General features: G+C 42.4%; 1 protein-coding gene across 4 annotated transcripts; it reads left to right on the forward strand.

Moving 5' to 3' along the window:
- Window positions 1-204: 204 nt before the first annotated feature.
- On the forward strand, window positions 205-19772 carry LOC101935188 (DGAT1/2-independent enzyme synthesizing storage lipids-like). Of its 4 annotated transcripts, XM_065585567.1 has the most exons (8): window positions 237-304; window positions 2491-2516; window positions 3270-3391; window positions 4557-4721; window positions 11872-12065; window positions 14768-14828; window positions 15190-15329; window positions 17698-19772. In XM_065585567.1, exons 3-8 carry the CDS (start codon window positions 3349-3351, stop codon window positions 17800-17802), a joined length of 708 nt encoding a protein of 235 aa, XP_065441639.1. In that variant the 5' UTR covers window positions 237-304; window positions 2491-2516; window positions 3270-3348; the 3' UTR covers window positions 17803-19772. The 4 variants fall into 4 exon arrangements, with proteins under 4 accessions (XP_065441636.1, XP_065441635.1, XP_065441639.1 ...); XM_065585564.1 differs by lacking the exon at window positions 2491-2516 and having other exon boundaries at window positions 205-304; XM_065585563.1 differs by lacking the exon at window positions 2491-2516 and having other exon boundaries at window positions 219-304; window positions 3058-3391.
- The last annotated feature ends 1022 nt before the right edge of the window (window positions 19773-20794 follow it).

Consider the following 20794-nt stretch of genomic DNA (forward strand, 5'->3'; position numbering starts at 1 on the left):
GGAGGGCTGATGAGCAGGGCTCCCAAGTCTCATGAATCTCACATGACATTCATACATTCAGCAGCCTTGTCAGACCTTCCTGTATTCCAGCTGGGATGTCACACTCGTCTTGCAGTCCTATGGGATTTCCTCTGTAGTACTTCATCCCACACACCAGGGGATGCTGTGGCAGTGCACAGCTACAGGTAACCAGGGCCCCCTTTGTTTCCTCTCATGCTGATGTCGGGTTCTCTGCTGGATTGCAGCCGCCAGCCAGCCACGCAGCAAGTGGGGAGGGGCGTCTGTACACCCATGGCCGGCAACGGTGAGGAGAGCACAGGCCTCGCCAGCACCTGACTCCCAGCTCGATGCCTCGCACCCCCCACCCAACTGCCCTGACACCCCCCAACCGCCCCAACCGCCCCAACATCCCTAACTGCCCGGACACCCCCACCCAACCACCCCAACACCCCCCAACTGCCTTAACACCCCCCTCCCAACTGCCCCAACACCCCCAACTGCCCTGACGCCCCCAACTTCCCCAACACCCCCCCAACCGCCCCGACACCCCCAACTACCCTGAAACCTCCCAACTGCCCTGACACCCCCCAACTGCCCCGACACCCTCCACCCAACTGCCCCAACACCCGATCTCCCTGACACCTCCCACCCAGCTGTCCTGACACCCCACTGCCCCAACACCCCCATCTGACTGCTACCAACACCCCTATCCGATTACCCCTAACACCCCCATCCCACTGCCCCGACACCCAACTGCCCCAACACCCCCACCCAACTGCCCTGACACCCCACGGTCCTGACACATCCCCATCACCTATTCTGACACCCGACTGCCCCCGACACTCCCCACCTAACTGTCCCGACACCCAACTGCCCCGACACCCCTAACCCAACTGCCCCAAAAAACCCCTACCCGACTGCCCCCAACACTCCCACCCAACTATCCTGACACCCCCACCCACCTGTCCCAACTCCCAACTGCCCCCGACACTCTCACCCTACTATTCCGATACCCAACTGCCCTAACACTCCACCCACCCAAATGCCCCGACACCTCTACCCAACTGCCCTGGCACCTCCACCCAACTGCCCCAGCAACCCCCCAACTGCCCCGGCACCTCCACCCAACTGCCCCAGCACCCCACAACTGCCCCAGCACTCCCCCACCCAACTGCCCTGGCACCCCCTAACTTCCAGACACCTCCACCCAACTGTTTCCCCATGCAACACCCCAATACTCCTACCCAATTGCCCTGACATCCCCACCCCTCTGCCCTAACACCCCCACCCACCTGTCCTGAAACCCAACTGCCCTGGCATCCCCCATCCAACTGCCCCAAAACCCCACCCAACTGCTACCCAGCAGCCCCGCCCAATGTCCTGACACCCCCATCTAACTACTCTCCCCCTAATTGTCCCAATGCACCCGCCCATCACTTGACACCCACACCCATCACTCAAGTGTCCCACCAGATACCCCCACCCAACTGCTCCAACAGACAACCACATCCATCCCATCCACCTCCAGACACCCCCAATCCATCTGCCCTGACATTCCCACACACCACCCAACACCCCCACACAACTGCCCCAACATCCTCACACACCACGAGACATTCTCCACCCACCACCCCCACCCAAATACCCTGACACCCCCACCCATCCCACCCACAACCAGACAGCCCCCAACCAGCTGTCCCAGAACCCACCACCACACACAGCCCCACCCAACCGCTCAAACACTGCCAACACAGCCTGCCCCAAAAAACCCCCACCCCTATCTGCACCAACACCCAGAGGCCACTCAAGTCAATCTGGCACCCTACACAAAACTTCACTGTGCCACCCCCCTCCTTCACCTCCTTCTTCATAGGCTTTGGGCAGCAGATTTGGCCTGGCCGCACTTCCACCATGACAGATGAGTGGCCAGGCCAAATTTGAGTGCCCAGAAATCTGCTGCCCTAGGCAGCTGCCTAGTTTGCCTTCAGCTAAAGTGGCCTCTGCCAGCACCCCCCACCCAACTGCCTAACTACCCCAACAGCCACCTCTCAGACCACCCTACTACCCCAGGCACCATTCACTCAGCTGTCCCAATACCCCCATCCCACCCATCTGCCCTAGTCTTCTGCCATCTAGCCCACAACTACAGAAGCCCCACCCAAGTACCCCACCACATCCAACTGTCCCACTGCCCCAACACTCCTTCCCCACAACTGCCCCAGGCACTTTCCCACCCAGCCCACTAACATCCCCCCCACCAATCTGCCTCAAGATCCGCTCACCCAGCCCACTGCCAGTCATTCTCACATGCTAACCAACTGCCCCTCCATACTTCCAGTGATCCTAGCATTGTCTGTTCTTTTGTTTGCTTCTCTCACAACTATCTCCCACACTTCCCTTGTATGTGACTCCAGCCCCAAACTGTACCTTACGACTATTCATTACCTTCTCTTTCAAAACCCTCTCTAACACCCACTTCTTCTGTGAAAGCTACAAGAAATTACCAACTAATTAAGGTTAGGTTGGGGGCATTAGAGTATAATTGATGTGTATTTATCTATTATTTTTAAATAACAAAAACCTATGTATATAATATATATAAACATGAAACATATTTTGTAAATCACTTGTAGTCTTAGGCTCTTATCCTGACAATGCTTATGAACATGCTTAACTTTAAGCATATGAGTATTCCTGTTGAAGTCAAGCATACATTTGTGGGATCAGAGCTTTGGACTGGAAGCTGCTTGGGGCAGAGACAATGTCTTAATATGTGCTTAATTACAGTGCCCAGTACAATGGGACACTATCTAATATAAATAAAAAATAACACATATTTATATGTAACCATAGTATTAGCCATGTATCAAAGTCCTAGTTTATATAGGACAGTCAGTTAATGTTAAGAACCCCATTTAAATTAAATAAAAATGTGTGGAACTTCTCTGCTAGTAGTAAGAATAAAGGATAATGTCATCTTTTCCTAGTGGAAAAGCTAAGAAAGCTGCCTTGACTATGAAGTTTTGGACTTAGATTGTTTCATTCTCTTTTTAACAGGAGATGCTAAGCAGAAGTAAATCCAGTATTTCAGAGCAGAAACTTGTAAACTATACGACCTATCTGACTTACATATTGGAAGAATTGACTGGTCTGGAGTACCTTAAGACAGACTATCTGGATTAGGTGTTCTACTTCTTGTTGCTGTTAATTCCATTTATAATGCTGCTTGCATTTCATATCGTTCTGTTTGGTGTTCTCTACCTTTCCAGTCTTCTCCTTCATGTTTACAAGAGAAAGAATGACCTAAAGGGGGATTATTCCAGTAAATTATGGGACAATGGCAGGCAAATGGTGACATGCCTCTGGGACTTGTATGGAAAGTTATGGCATGGTAAGCAAGATTTTTTTTTCTTTAAACATGAATCCAAGCCCTCTTATATGAAGTGACAGCACTAAAGAAAAGTGGTTCTCCATCTAGGCCACAACTACACAAGCCCCACCCAAGTGCCCCACCACATCCAACTGTCCCACTGCCTCTGGTTCTCCAAACAAATACTAGCTGGTTACTTCCTACCCCACTTTGCCATGCTGTCTGCTCCTTTAACTATTCCAGAGCAAGTTCGCTGGCTGGTTCAGTGTGACAAGGTCTTTTTTATGAAAAAAAAAAATTCTGTATCAATGCCCTGTCATTCACTCAGACATTTGTGTTCCAAACGGATGCTTAAGCCTTTCAATATTGTGAACACTCACTGCTATATTTGAATTGACATCTCTTTCCCTGACAAACTAAATATTACAGAATTGAGAAGGAGCATTTAACAGTCCTAGGGCTAATATGGTATCCCTCCAGTACTGCCTTTTACAGATCGTGCTCCATTGCATTAGCTTAATATTTCGAAGGACACCAATTCTTGGGTGATCTGGTAGTATCTAGCTTTGCAGCTGTATGCCTTCCAGGTGCAGGTATGGATATCTTGCTGAGATTGCTCATGGGGAGTAGAACACCAGCCATCCAAGTTGGGAAGTTTGTAATGGGTGGTACAAACACTTTGAGCCCCAAAGGAAGGTGCTCTTGGACCTGGTTCACCACACCAAACCCACGTTTCTGTAAAAAGCAAGGCAATGTCCACCTAGATCTCTTTGCCTCCCCTGATGAATGGCTGACCCCCCCACCAACCCACAATCTTGTTCATGATTCCCAGAACTTCAGGTCTCTCAGGCAGGATCTGTTCTGGTCATAGGGTCATATTCATGTTTCCTATACTTCCCCATTTCACTGAATCATAAAGGCTACAGCCCATTGAGCAGATGCCTTTATAATAGATATTGTGAAGCCAAGACAGTTTGCTGTGCAGGTTTATTTCCCTCTTACACAGTTCCTTCGGTAACAACATCACCTTATAATCAACATTACCTTGATATCAGTGACATGGCAAATGAGAAGTTAATCTTTGGTGCAGTTTCCTTTATGACTTCTTGCTGGTATCTAGTAAGGAACTTATGTTAAATCACAGCATGACTGGTAGAAAACTAATTGCACTTTGTGTATTTCACAGGTTATGAGCTTCATGGTGTGGACAAAATCCCAGAAGGACCAGGGCTGATTGTTTATTACCATGGTGCCACTCCTATTGACTATTTGTACTTTATGGCTAGATTATGTAACCAGAAGGGCAGACTCTGCCACTCAGTAGCTGATCACTTCACCTTTAAAATACCAGGTAAAGCACTTTCATTGTACTGGGCAGGTGAAGGGAAGGGAGGAGAGTTAGAAATATTTTAAATTCAAAGATACTTGGTGAAATTCATACATTAATACTAGAGATACATACATTAGTACAGGCATTCAGATTGTTTTCCAGTATGTATTACAAAAAATAGTGTAATTTCAAATGTTTGAGGAAATCTGATGTCTCCTGAAGTTCATAATAGCTATTGGTTCACAGATTTCCAAAAACTTTGCATGTGACATTAACATAAAGAAGAGGCAGTGTTCTTTCTTCTGTTAAGTATCCCACTTAATATTTTTGGTATAATTAAGGCTGTTGTAAGTGAAAAGAATGCATTATTAAACTAGTTTTATTATTGACTTTCAAAGTTGTAAACTTAATATATAAATAGGGCCCAACGAATTCATGGCTATGAAAAACACGTCACAGCCCATGAAATCTTGTCTTTTGTGTACTTTTACCCTATACTATATAGATTTCACAGCGGAGACAGTATTTCTCAAACTGGGGGTCCCAACCCAAAAGCGGGTTTTGGGGGGGTCATAAGGTTAATGTAGATGGGGCAGCCCAGCTCTGAAGGCAGCAGCGCAGAAATAAGGGTGGCATGGCATGGTATAGTATTGCCACCCTTACTTCTGCGCTGCCTTCAGAGCCGAGTGGCCAGAGAGTGGTAGCTTCTGGTTGGGCACCCAGCCCCAAAGGCAGTGCCTTGCCAGCAGCAGCGCAGAAGTAATATCATACTATGTCACACTTATTTCTGCGCTGCTGCCTTCAGAGCTGAGTGGCCAGAGAGTGGAAGCTGCTGGCTGAGGGCCCAGCTCTGAAGGCAGCAGCGTAGAAGTAAGGGTGGCAATACCATGCCATGTCATCCTTACTTCTGTGCTGCTGCTGGTGGCGGCGCTGCCTTCAGAATTGGGCTCCCAGCCAGCAGCTGCCACTCTCCAGCCGCCCAGCTCTGAAGGCAGCACCACTGCCAGCAGCAGCAGAGAAGTAAGGGTATCAATAGCCAACCCCCCTACAATAGCCTTGTGACCCCCCCGCACAACCTCCTTATGTGTCAGGACCCCTACAGTTATAACACCATGAAATTTCAAATTTAAATATCGGAAATCATGACATTTATTATTTTTAAAGTCTTATGACCATGAAATTGACCAAAGTGGACCATGAATTTGGTAGGGCCCTATATATAAACTATTCTAATAAATAAACTTTCTGTATCACCATGATAAAATGTTATATTTTACTTATGTAGGAATGTGTCATATGTATCAACATTCCTCCCCTTAAGACATCTGTCCTCCAAGCGTACATATTAACTGTTCTATTTCTATTCTATTTAATAGAGGTTTTTATACTGCACTCATCACTGTAGTATCTGAGTGCCTTCCAGTAGTGCATTAAGCCACGTGACTATGTGTCTGTCACATGTTGTTTCTTCTCTCATCCTCTCCCCAGAGGGAGAGATGTGTGCAGCGGAGTGTCTTGTTTTGGTAGGGTGTGACTTTTTAATATATATATATAATCTGAGGTCGTGTATATATATATACACATGTTACTGTGTGTTTATATTAGAGAAGGCGAAGTCAAAGAAATGCACCTTGCACTTGAATTGATGATGTTTATGATGGTCCTTAGTTCCTGGGGGAGTTCATTCCAACGTCTCAGACTCCCCCCAGAGAAAGTTTTGTCTCGTGCACAGACAAGTTTTACTCTTATTGTTGAGAGTTCCATTGTGCCAGAGGAGTGCAGTCATCAGCCATGGTCTTCATTCCAGAACTTTAGATGGTTTTTCACATATCCTGGGCCCAGGTCATGGAGTTCTTTGAAGATCAGGACTGAGACCTTGAACTTGATTCAATATTCTATTGGAAGTCATTATAGAGGGTGGAGAACAGATTTGATATCTTCCCAGTAGGCTGTGTTGCTGAAGAGATGCACTGTGGCATTCTGTACTAGCTGGAGTTTCCTAAATGCTGAAGGTTTCATGCCCGGGTATATTGCATTTCTGTTAGCCAACCAGGAGGTGATGAAGGCATGAATAACTGAGGCCAGGTCTTCATAGAATCATAGAACTGTAGGGCTGGAAGGGACCTTGAGAGATCATCAAGTCCAGCACCCTGTGCTAAGGCAGGACTAAGTTAGCCTAGACCATCCCTGACAGGTGTTTGTCCAACCTGTTCTTAAAAACCTCTAGTAATGGGGATTCCACAACCTCCCTTGGAAGCCTATTCCAAAACTTAATGACCCCTATCGTTAGAAATTTTTTCCTAATATCTAACTTAAATCTCCTTTGCTGCAGATAATTCATTACCTCTTGTCTTACCTTGAGTGGACATGTAGAACAGTTGATCACTGTCCTATTTGCAACAGTCCTTAACATATTTGAAGACTATTGCCAGGTCTCCTCCTCAGTCTTCTTTTCTTAAGACTAAACATGCCCAGTCGTTTTAACCTTCCTCATAGGTCAGGTTTTCTAAGCCTTTTATCATTTTTGTTGCTCTCCTCTGGACTCATTCTAATTTATTCATATCTTTCCTAAAGTGTGGCATCCAGAACTGGACACAGTTATCCAGCTGAGGCCGCACCAATGCCAAGTAGTGGGGGCCAGTTACCTCCCATTTCTTACATATGAAACTCCTGTTAATACACCCTTTTCACAACGGCATCACATTGTTCACTCATATTCAATTTGTGATGCACTATAAGCCCCAGATCTTTTTCAGCAGTCTTTCGAAACCACCAGTAATACAGTAGGGATGAATTTACCTGGCAATTTTTTATGTATGTCAGCACTTTTTCTGGAATAGGTATATTTCAAGATTTCTTGTATTGTATCTTTCAACTGATGTTCTAAAAGACATCAGCTTGCACTGATCAGGGCTGCTCACTACCAAATTCCTCTGGTAGTATTCCAACCATCTTAGCTGTTTTATTCGTTGTAGGACAAAGGCCTCTCTTGACAGTGATCTTGTCCATCATACTATCGTATACTGTACAACAGAAGCAACACGTGAGGGGGCATGTGGGGGTCACATGCCCCCACAGATTGCTCGGTCACATGGTGCAGCCAGGCCCCCTCCCTGAGGGGCAGCTGAGCCAGTGAGCTGCGAGCTGCGCCAGGCAGGGAGAAGCAAAGGTGGAGGAACAGCCTGGGAGCTGCAGGGAGGGGCTGCTGCTTTCTGGGTGGGGGTGCAGCCTCAGGGGGCATGACTCCAGCTGTTCTACGGTTGTGCCCTCCTGCCCCCATCCACAGGCACAGGCCGTCTCTGCTGTTTTATACCATATAGGTTCTTATACTGACCTCACCGCCATAGTATCTAAGCACCTTCCAGTAATGCATTAAGTGGTATGACTAACATCGCTTGTAGTTTGTCACATTTATTCTCTCACACTCTTCTCAGGGGGGGGATTTTGTGTACAGTGTAGCGTTCTGTTGCAGTAGGGGTTTTTGTTGTTTCTTTTTTTTTTTTTTATCTCCACGGTACTATGTTGTTTATGCTAGAGAAAGCAAGGTGGAAGAAATGCACCTTACACTTGGTGCTGAAGATGGGGAGGTCTGTGATGGTCCTTAGTTCCTATGAGAGTCCCTTCTACAGTCTCAGACCAGCCCTCGAGAAAGCCTGGTCTGCACAGATGAACTTTACCTTTAAGGTGGAACGTTTCATTGTGCTGAGGAGTGACATTGCTGACCAGAGTCTTCAGCCAGGCCATTGAGCACCTTGAAGATAAGAACTGAGACCTTGAATGTGACTTGATATTCTATGGGAAGCCAGTGTAGAAAGTGGAGGATAGGTTTGACGTGATCACTGTAGCCCATGTTGCTGAGGAGATGTGCTGGAGCATTCCATACTAGTTGAATTTCCCTAAGGACTGATGGCTTCATGCCTAGGTTGTAGCCAGAATTTTTGCTATAGTTTGAAAGTGCAAATGCCTTTCCATACAATGGTGGCTGAACATGTCAGAGTGTCAGTGCCAATAATATCAGAGGATTTTGTTATGCTAGACTTGTTGCTATTGACTATAACAAAATGTCTTGTCTGATCGATATTTAAAGTATAGCCAACTTTGGTTGAATGTGAGGACTAAAGGGGCAGATTGTGTGGACTACCAATACGTGGCTTATTCAATTTGTCTTCATTACTATCCTGGGTTTCTGGTCATCCCAGGTACTGATGTCTGGATAAGAAACATCCAGTTCACACAATTTTCCAATTTTATATAAACAAAAATCAAACAATAACATAAAATATAAATAAATCAAATTAAGATTGATCCGTTGATACTAACCTGATTCATCTAATTATCAGGTTAATTACTGCCAAATACAATAATTCCTTATCCGCTTTATCTAATAATTTGGGAAGGTGGCAGACCTTTTTTAGCTATCAGCCCCAAAATAACAGGGTACTGTCAATCTCAAGGTCTATTGATATTACAATAAAAAAGCTATGTTAAAAGAACATTAAGGTTGAAAAATCAAGCAGTCAAAAGTTAGGAAATGTCAGAATTAAGGTTGCTCATGCAACGTTACTTTGTCCCCCTTATGCGTACGCATTATGATACAATCTCTAATTACATGATCATCTACTATTTTTCCAAAAGACCTCTGCCTTATTCAGTGCACAAGATAGACTACACTCTGAAAATGCATTAGAGTTGTGTAGGCTGTTGGTTGTAAGACCCTGGCCCTATTTGTTGCAGATGTTGGAAGGTGTGTTGTGAAAGAGGCAGGGCGCTGCAGAAAGAGAAGGGATGGTCTCATGGTTAAGGCAGCTGAATACCACTCTGGAGAATTAGATTCTATCCCTGCCTCTGCCACAGAGTTCCTATGTGATTCTGGGCAAGTCATTTAAACCAAACTTTTCACTAATTGTGTGTTTTGCATTTTCTGGGTGCCCAGCTTGAGTTCCTAGGGCTGATTTGCAAAATTGCTGAGCATTCACAGCTGCAACTGAAGGCAATGGGAGCTGTGCTGTGAACATATAAAGTGATATAGAATGCTAAATACTCTGAAAAATCAGGCCATATCTTTTCCAAATTGGGCACTTCAAATTAGTGGACACTTCGGAGCTTAATTTCTCTGTACCTCTGTTCCTCATCTGTAAAATGAGGATAATAATAGTGCCTCATCTCACAGGATTATTATGAAGATATATTCTTCAAATTCTGTGCAGCACTCAGATACTGAAGTGATGAATGCCTGGGATGGGTATACAAACCTGGGACTGGCCAAGTGAGGGTTAATGAAAAGCTCTGGGCCAGACTGTTCAACCCCACCTCAATCTTCAATGAGTGGGATGGCCTAAAAGGGAGAACCATAGCTCAGGTAGTGGTGTATGTGGGAGAAGAACATCTCCCAGAGAAGAGTTTGGTTAAGAGCAGGGATTACCCAAACAATTACTTCCCGCTGGAGCCCTCTGAGGGGAAGGTGGGCCTGATGCAGAATGATTACTTTGGCACTATTACCAATAACTCACCCGTGGGGGCTGCACAGGCCTATGCCTGCCAGGGGCTTCCTGAAGGAAGAGAATCTTCTTGTGTGTTTGGTTGTTTTCCTTTGGATCTTTGATAGCCCAGGAAAGAACGGACTTCTGCGGGATTCAGTCAGAGGGCTGAGTCCCCCACACCCAGACCCATGCTGTTGACCACCCAGGCATTGCTGACCAGAGGCTGGGTGTATTCAACATACTGTCATACCCCAAGGGGGTGCTATGGGAGACCAACCCCAATGGCAATGCCATGAATTTTCCAAGGGCTTTTTTTATAATGTTGTATTCAGAGCAGGGTCTGAAGAATGCATGATGAGTAAGTCATGTGGCCATTAATTGAATGATGACACAGCTAAAACAAAATACTGAATAATTACCTATCCAATGAGTACCGTCTATCCTGTACATGCTGAGGCAGCAGTCCTATGGAAAAAAATAGTTTGTGGTCACGTAATTCAAGCCTGTATCATAAGTATACTCATGGTGGGGGGTGAATTAAGGTTTCAGAGGCATCCTTAAGTGTGGCATTTCTTTATTAGTGCTTGACTTTGCAAACTTAGCATTTTTTGTATGTAACTCCCTGAAGTTTTAAAAATGCACAGTTCAAAATAAATAGAAATTTCATCATAAGTCATCAAATTCTGCACATAGGTCATCAGCATGGTTGGATCCTTCAGATCTACAGCATAGACTTCTGCCACTTGAGCTAACAGAGGAACTGATAGCAGTAGTAGGTTGTCATCTTTTAAGTGGACAAGCCACTAGAGGGAAATGAGACATACATTTAGCCAGAGGGTTTTAGAGATATTTACTGACAGCAGAGACATATTGAGACTCAGGAATTTGACATTTCAGTCCAGGTTTTGGTGAGGAGTGTGTTATAGTAGTAACAGATCCTTCTACGCCTAGCCTGAAACCTTCTACTTCTGTTCCCTCCAGCCTGGCCTTTCCCCAACCTTCTCTTCCACCTTCCAGCCTGTTTCAGTCCTCCCTCTGGGCTCCCTTTCCATCCTAGCTACTGTCTGTCTCCTACCCAAATTCCTCACCCCTCTGCATCTAGTCCAACAACCTCCTTATCCTCCATGCTGCCTGAGCACCTGCAGTGAGGAGACTGAAAGTACAGGCAAGACAATATCCTTGCCTTCAGTTTCAATCCCTAACAACACAACAATCGTCAGTAGCTAGGGTGAGCAGCTAAAGGAAGAGTTCTGCTCAGCTCCAGGATGGAGAATGCTAAATAGCTCTGCGGGGATGGCGCATGTGCAGTCTAGTCAACACATGGCATCCTCACTTACTTTGTCAATCAGTCATGCACACAAAGGAAAATCCCTTGTTATTATGACTAAGCAATAGTTCTTTTCCAAAGACAGGTATTTAACTTCTCTCTTTATATTTTGGTTCTCATTGACTATCAGCAATTCAGCCTTAACAAAATTCCCTAACACAAATCTGGGTGAAAGATTAGACTAATGCTATCAGAAAAAAGATCTGTCACTCTTACAAATCATGGCTTAGGGTTCAGTTTTCACATGCAGGCCTATCTGCTTCACATGATGTTTAGCCACTTTTTTTTTTTTTTTTTTTTTAGGTTCTTAATGTAAGGTGATCTAGAGTTCCATTATAATGTAAACTGGACATATTTTTTACAGGTATTAAACTGCTTTTGGATATTTTTGGTGTGATGCATGGTGGAAGAGAAGAATGTGTTCAAATTCTGAAGAATGGCCACTTATTGGGTGTCTCGCCAGGCGGAGTTCGAGAAGCATTCTTTAGTGATGAAAACTACAACCTCTTGTGGGGTAATCGCAAAGGCTTTGCTCAGGTGGCTATAGATGCAAAAGTGGTAAGTACCACCTCCTGCATGTATATACAGATGTATTTTCTATCTTGAACATGGGATCCAAAGACTAACAAAATAATTCTTTTCAAGTATTTTTTATAAGATAATGGATTTATCTTGCCCTCGGTGTCAGAGGGTGCTTCTTCAGCTACCCCATGAGCAGTGCTGACTAGCTTGTTTTCGTGGCCTCTCACTCAAAAACACACACACAATCTGTTTCTCTTCCACCACATGAACCTTTAATCCTTGCTTTCTAAACAGTATTGGACATAGCACAGGTATTGAGCAGGAGGAGCTTGTCACAAAGCTTTCTTCACCCTCTGAGATTTTCACGACTGCCTGTTCCTCCCAAATATATATCCACCCAGTTACTGAGCCAGTTGTCTCATAAGCCCAGCAGCTATCACCAAGGGTCAGTAATCCCTGCTAGGAATGTGTTGATTGACCCAGTCAAACCTGTGCTGCAGCACCTTCAGTGAACAGGGGTCTACACCCAACACTCAGTCATGATCAGTCACACAATCTGTACCTCTATGTTAACCCCTTTAACAAGAATATGATAAATTTTGTACAAAGTATGCCCTGTCAGGCATGATTTGAAAACTCATAATTTGCTGATCATTATTGTCCTAGTAAAATATGTGTGGCAACGTTGCATGTCAAGTTATAAGATTGCTCTGTATGGTATCACTGACATTCCACGTCTGGGGAGCAGCCACAAACCAGTTCCTCAGAGACAAAAGGCTAGCCAACGCCTCAGCTGGGTGTCAACAAAATCAAATGGACCATCACCTGGTTAAGTGGCCATTCTTTGGCAGGAAAGAGGATGCAGGCGAAAATTTACATCTTGACAAAAAAACAGCTGGGGGTTCCCATCCACCCAGACTTTGTCTCCTGAACCTCAGCTGGAGATGATCCTCAAAGAGGAGAAATAACTATAAGAAAGGAGAGCAGCTGCGCCAAATTATCTCTCCCTTTCTCTCTAACCATCCACAACACTTGAAGAAAAAAGGAAATAGCTTTGAACCAGGAGAGGGATCCTGACTGAAAGAAATTCAGCCAGTAAAACTGCTGAAATGTGGTGAGAGAAACCTTGGCTTTGAATTCACTTAGCTTGTTAAGTTAGGCATTGGTCGCATTATACTTCTATTTTCTTGTAACCAATTCTGAGTTTTATGCCTCATTACTTGTAGTCACTTAAAATCTATCTCTTTGTAGTTAATAAATTTGTTTTATTGTTTTATCTAAACCAGTGTGTTTGGGATAATGGGATTTGTGCATATCATTTTCTATTAATAAAATGACATACTTTATAGGAGCTTGTATTGTCAATGAAAGAGGTGGGCAGTACAAGACATACATTTCTGGGAAAGTCTGGGACTGGGAACTTGCTGGTGTTTTGCTGCAGTGTAATGTATGGGTGGCTGGCTATAGCACTCATACACTATAACTGGGAGTAATTTACATGCTGGAGGCTGTGTGTGAGCAGACAGGAAGTGGTAACTCACACAGTAAAGCAGTGTAAAAAGCACCGGAGTGTAGAGAACTGAGGGGATACAGCTGTTCATGGACCAGATTACACCCTGGGTAATGTCAGTGACATAAATAAATTCAAACTTAGTTAACATTTTTATTTTCATAATATCAAACCTGAACAGAGATAGCAACATATCTTGAAAAATACACAACCACAACTCTGTGGCAAGCACACCAGCAGTCTTGTCAAACTCTGAGACTGCTCTTGTGAACACAAGAGCAATTTGACTAGAGCATTTTAGTGTTTCAATTGATCGTCTCCAACTAAGTAATATATTACTTATCTGTAAAGCAATAGTCTCATTTGTTATATATGTTATATATATATATGAGAACCTATATAAAATGTCATCTGGTATTATCTCATACCACTATGCAGCTTTGGGAGAAAATACTTCCTGTACCAGAATACTTCTTGTACAATAAGCATAGCAAAATTTACCTGCCCCTAATGAAACAGCACTGAGGAGAGTGTTATTTTGTATGCTTCAGTCAAAGATCCCTCTCAGCAGTCAGTAGGGAGGCTAACCAACCAAAGGCAGACAGTAGTGGATAGGGAGTAGTGATGGAGAGCTCATTTTTTTCTCCCCACCTCATGTCACCTATATCGGTTCTTCTAAAATTGCAGAATCTGTGCAAATTTCCTTTAGGACTTTTGCTTCATTTGGTTTGCCTACCTGCAAGATTTTGCAGCCAATAATATATCTGGATGTTTTTTGATCTTACTATTTTAGGCAAAATTACAAAAAAGCAAACAAAATCCACCAGGATGTGTCTCTTTGGAACGGTTCTGCACTATTTATGGAATCTGTTCTTTCTGCTTCTAAATTTTATGCTGATAACCAGTGTTGTTTTAGTGTTTGTGTACTTTGGGACCCTATCCAACACCCCTTGAAGTCAATGGAAAGATTCTTATTGAGAATCTCCCCTTTTAAGTTAGATCAGGGCCAGGGTACATAACTAGCTGTAGTTTTTCTAAACAAACACATGACTTCTTTCATTTACTAATAAAAATTTACCAGTTTCATTTCAATTTAGTGAGATGGTAACATTTGCTATGATTATGTGATAGATGGAACGCCTCTCTAGTTCAGAGATGATGAAGGATTTTAAAAAAATTAGACTGAAATGTTGTCCAAATTCTCACCACTTTTTTTCTCGTTTATTAGCCCATCATCCCTATGTTCACACAGAATCTTCGGGAAGGATATAGGACACTTGGAAAAATATGTAAGATATAATCCATATGTATCCCTTCAAGTTTAGAATTTTTTTAATATGTGCAATATCTACTATATGTCAGAAATACACCTGTAAATCTATGGAGACTTCTGTTTTAACTCTGGCAACTGTTTTTTTTATTGTATTAATAAGGGTGCATATCAAATATGTATGAGGTAAAGCAAGGGTAAGTAAAGGGTTTGTTTCCCCACCACCACCCAAGATTCTATGCCGTGCAAATTGTCTTGCTTATTTTGTCATGGCCTTGGTAAAATACTCGTGGCACTTTGCAAACTATTATTTGGATTCAGCGACTCAGCTAGCTTCGAACCTATTGCTCACCATTTACAATTTTTTTTAAAACTCACAGGGTCATTTAGGTGGCTTTATGAATATTCTCGATTGCCAGTAGTTCCTCTATATGGAGGGTTCCCAGTCAAATTTCGCACATATATTGGCGATCCCATACCATATGATCCAAATGTAACTGCTGCAGAACTAGCTGAAAAGGTAATTTGATTTTCTGAATAGTCAAATCTCCAGTTTTCTATATTTAAATTGTTGCTTTGCAAGGGTAAAAGGCAAAAATAAAATGTCTGTTTTCGTTTTTTATAAAGTAAAACTGTTTTATAGTCATCTGTCATCTGTTACATAGTGAACTATTGCTCCCTAACAGATGCCAGTGGCTGTAATTGGTAATTGGTGGCTGCCATCGGCTCCTGACCTCATTGTCTTAAATTGTCATAATTCTTCATAGATTTGTACGTTGTTTTAATTACAGCTGGTAAAAAAATTATGATGGCACAGTTTTGTGACAGGAAATGCTGATCCAACTAAATCAAAAACTTTTGCGGGAATGTGTTGATTTCATAAAAAAAATTGGACACAAAATGATCAAAGCAACTAATTTTGACTTGATTGTTTTGAGATATATATGATTGTGCTGATGTTTCTGAAAAAATGGTTCCTGGAAATCTTTGCTTTGCAGGAAAGTTTGAAACTTCTATTTTCTTCATTCCAATTGGGACAAAGGGTAATTTTGAAATGTCCCAATTTCCTGTGGAATGGAAATTGTGAGTTTCAACCAGCTCTAGTTTTAATCTCAAAACTCTCCTCCCTGCCGTTCTCCCTCAATAATTTACACCAGAGGTTTCCAAACAGTGATACACGGAGTACGTGATGGTTTTTTATGGAGAGCTAGCACCAGTGCTAGTTGGACTTGTTACCAGCTGCTAAATTACAATGAAAGAAGTAAACATTTCATTAAAAGCTTTCCTCATTTCTTTTCCATGGAAGCAATTAGCTTGTCACAGGGATGCTATCTGGTTGCAAAAGAGAAGGGAGGTGATTCACATAATCAAGACTCAGAGTGAAAGGGTTTGGGAAACCTATTCTATACTATTCAGTGGAGTGGGAAACGTGTCAGTCAGTTTCAGGCAACTTGAATACTGTCAGCAGGTAACTGGCCTCTTTAAAGGGAGATGGGGCCAGCCCCACCTGTGCAATAATGAATTAGCAGCTTCCCACACTGAAGGGTGGAGACAAGGAAGCCAGCTGATGCTCTGTTAAACACCTGAGCCTTATAAAAAGACAGAGGCATCAGTCTGGGAGTGGAACTACACAGGGCAGAAATAGGCAAAGGTTTCGTAACAACTCAGCATATCTGACACATCTACTATTTAAATCCTACCTCTAAACCTCATGAATGCATATCAGAGCCCTTCAAAATGTGTAGCAAAGGATCAGAATCTAGTCTCTTTTTGCCTTCAAAAACAGACAATCACACCTCTGAAAACATTTTTCAGTTGTTAATATATGGACCTACTGAATTCCAGCATTCCCAGTCTTTACTGTCTACCACTCAGTTTCTCCCTTAAATATTTCAGTTTTCCTCCGAGGTAGCCTCTTCTGCCTGGGGAAAAACTCCCTGATAAAATCTGATCAGCCACTACCTCAGCCTTCTTCAAAATCCTCCTTAAAACTCTCCACTGCCACAATGCTTACCAAAGCCAGCATGCTAATCATAGCTAGTTACAGAGTGGTAGCCGTGTTAGTCTGTATCAGCAAAAAGAATGAGGTGCCACAAGTACTCCTTGTTCTCATAGCTAGTTAGATGACAAGCTGTGATTATTCTTCTTCTCCTATGCTTTTCCTACACCCTTCCTATAAAACCAATTAAAAAAAACAATCCTACAATGCACATAACTATAAGCAAAGATGAGCCAATTCTTCATGTTATTCATTTGGCTTTGTGCATATCCCCATCCCCTATCCTTCATGTGTTTGTCTCTTTAGATAAGAAGTCAGGGAAAGGGCTCTCTCTTTTTCTGTTTGTACAGGTCTCAATAATGATTGGGACCTTTGTGTACTACCATAGTATAAATATTTGTTGTATGGAAGTAAAAATTGTTAGAGCCATCTGTAGTAGTAAATAATCTGAATATATATTATTGTATCTTCCCTTCAGATAGTCAGTAAATTCAGTACAGCCATGGTCTTCTCCCCTCCAGACTTTCCCAGCCTCCCTTTACTTAATTTCTTCCTCCATTCTCTCGCTAGGTTATTTGCTTGTGTGCTTAGCTAACACTGGGCATGACCAGGATATAGGGCCAAATCCTGCAGTGAGCTCCCCAAAGGCACACCCCATTGCAGGATTGGGGTTATAGTCAAATATACTGGGGGCTTTTAATACCTAAATATGAAATACTTTCTCATCATGAGTTTTAAAGGATATTGAGGGGGATTCCTCCCTTCCCGCTCCTAACAGCATTTTCCACAAATTATTAAAAATATGTATTGTTAGCAAGCATGATAGTGAGTCTATGAGCTGCAGTGTTCTTATGAAGAAGTAAAATTCTCTGTTTCTTCCCCTTAACAGGCAAAGACTGCAATCCAATCTCTAAGAGACAGGCACCAAAAAACACCAGGAAATATACTAAGAGCTCTATTGGAACGATTTGATAAACATCAGAAAGATGACTAGTGTGTTTAAATATACTGAAACATTTACGCATTTGCTAGTAAAAGATCTTTACAATTGCATGTGTTACTGTAACTTGTGATTTCTTTTAAGAAGCATTATTGTTAATTCTTCAATAATTATTGCTGCGTCTCACCTGATGTGCTCTGGACATAAACAGTACCTTTCCTACCAGCAGAAACAGGCTTAAAAAAGAAAAGAAAAGTTTTTTTTGATGTTGATTTCCCCATATAAAGTAGATCACTTCCAGCTATAGTTGGTTTCTCCCCTTTGCTAAAGGCTTGTCTACCCAGGGAAACTTTCTGGATTAGCTCCACTTGTGGATGCTCTATTCTAGAATAAAAGTCACTTTGTTCCAGAATAATTTGTGTGCTGTATGCTAAATAAGTATGATGAGCAGACTAAAACTTAGCAAATATGTTTGAAACAGCACTTGGTTGGCTAATGCTCTTCTGCTCATATTTTTCCATTATTACTGTTGTAATGCGTTTTACTGTGATGTAATTTATGTTGCAGAAAATGTTCCTTGCTGTGAATTTCTAGTTTGTAATTTATTTGTCTTTGACTTAAACTTGAAGGGTCAGAATTTAAGCAGTGAAGAGCAATATTTTTTATGCAGAAATCACAAGAATCTTAACTATATACACTTGTCTGTTTGCAATCAAGGGAAGCCAGGTACCCATATAATGACAGAAAATACATTAGATAGAAAGTATCCAATTATCCTATTGCTCTATGGAGATTTTACCCAAACAAGTAGGAATGACAACTGCCTCTACCCCTGGTCTGCCAAAATGGTTATTAAAACCAAATTTTTGATTTAACATTAATTTTTAAATGTTATCCACCATAAAGGTGTCTGTCTTCTTATGGCTCAGTTTTGCATTCCTGTGTACCCATGAATGAATGAGTTTGGGTTGAAAAAGAAGGAAGATCAAGGCCTTGCTGTTCCTTTGTAATGTATTTAAAACAAAGAAAGTGATTTACAGTGTTTCTTTCCAGTTTCTATTATCAAACTTAAATGTGCAAATCATTTATATCCGGCTTTTGTGCACAGGAAATCAAATGCTTAACCATTCAAAATGTTTGAATATATGACAGATCAAACAGTTCCTGCAAAGCATTTTGAAATAATTGGGTTTTTGTCCCTTTTTGCTTCTTTGAGGTATAGACGCTTTAGAAGAGTTAATTTTACCAAAAAAGATTTTGGATCTATTGTTTTTTTTTAACCTTAGAAAGATCATAAAATGTAAATTCTGGTTTTGCTGGAGAACTTTTAGAGGATATCGGATGTGTTCTGTGAGTTCTTCATTGAAAGTTTGGGGTGTTCCTTTGTTGGAGTGTTTCCATTATGTTTTTATATAGGTGCTAGCAAAAAGAACAAACAGCTCCCCAACCCTGCCCCAGTGCTTTAACCAGTTTGACTTAAAAACCTTTCCCTGCTCAGCTTCCAGTGTCCTGTGATGTCAACATTACTTCTCCAATACTGATCCATTTTGCCTTTATTTTACACAGCCATTGATTGTTAGTATCTATTAATTTGTATGCCCTAAAAGTGCAGACACATGTTTATTCTGTTGTCCTTTGAAATTTAATCTTCATGTACTAGCCACTTGATGAAAATGGTAAGAGTAAAATCTTATTGAGCAAAATTAGAAATCATTTGTCTTTTAGTACAACAAGGTGTTTTATTTAGTATTTAAAATGTGTCCACTGAGTTTGAAAAGTCAGTGGTCATTTTGCATGAAAACAAATGCACCTCAGAAGTCTTTAGATGTTGTGTCTTCTTCAAAATCTGATTTTTAAAGTGTGGAAACAGAACAGTGTCCTGGTGTCAAAATCAAATGCAATAACTCTTCACTCAATGTTAAATGTACTTGTTTAGTCATTCAAATCAATTTTGTATGTACAATAGATAAAGCCCTAAATAAAAAAGTTTCAGTTGGAGCCAGAACTGATTCACTTCCATTGAACTTATTTTATATGCATCATATGTGGATTTCTTCTCTAGATCATATAGTGCCATTTACCAAATGTCATCCCCAATGATCACTCATTTTTCCACTAAAAATCCTGATCCAAAGCCCACTGAAGTCAATGGAAGTCTTTCCATTAATTTCAATGGATTTTGGATTAGGCCTTAAATGCACTTTTGAGTTAATCATGAGCAGTGTACCTCTCCTATACCTTCAAGTGGTCAAGAGTAAGTAGCATGCTGCTTACCCTACAAGGACACTAGAGGTGAGTCATAGCCTCTCTTCAAATAGACCTGCTAACTCAGGTTGAAAACTGAAAATTTCCTTGTCTTCCCTAGGATTTTACCCTGAGTTAGTTAACTCAAGTTTAGAACATGCCTTTTTTCCCTGAGTGAAGACAAGGTCTTAGATGTCAGAGTAGGGCTAGCCCATGTGAGAAAGGGAGTTGGCAACTTCCCTAATTTTCCTTTCCTCCCACTCAGCTTAGTAATACATTCTGTCCCTTGGCTGCTTCATTTCCTTATCTAAAAGATGTCCGTTTCTGCACAATTGTGACCAATGAGGGAGAAGTAAACAGGTAGCTAACATTCCACAGGGACAGAACAATGATGAAAAAACTGGCCTTTTTGATGAGTGACTATACTGGTCCCAAGACAGTTGAACGTGATGTATTTGGTCATCTATTTAGCCTGTGGTTTCTACCATATTAGAGTTGAGCCTTGAGTTAGGCATCACATGTCTGCTAGGAAATGGACAACTACACAGCCCCTAAATTAGGAGGAGGTGATATGAGGGAGCATCTCTTTGGCAGAGGCCCCCAGATATGCTGCTGCCTATCCATTGAAAGAGTGTAGCATATGCTCCCTCTGGGTGCTGGCCAGCTGCCCCCTCTGATGAGGCTAGAGCTGCTGTCCCCTTGGAACTGTCATTGCACTCAGTGCCAGGGATGGAAATGAGGCAGGCTCAGCATGGTGTAGTGGGGACATGTCCTCCTCCAGTCTGGTGAGCCTGTTAAAGCG

The sequence above is a fragment of the Chrysemys picta genome, chromosome 2, assembly GCF_011386835.1.
Source record: "Chrysemys picta bellii isolate R12L10 chromosome 2, ASM1138683v2, whole genome shotgun sequence".
NCBI classification, from domain to species: domain Eukaryota; kingdom Metazoa; phylum Chordata; order Testudines; family Emydidae; genus Chrysemys; species Chrysemys picta.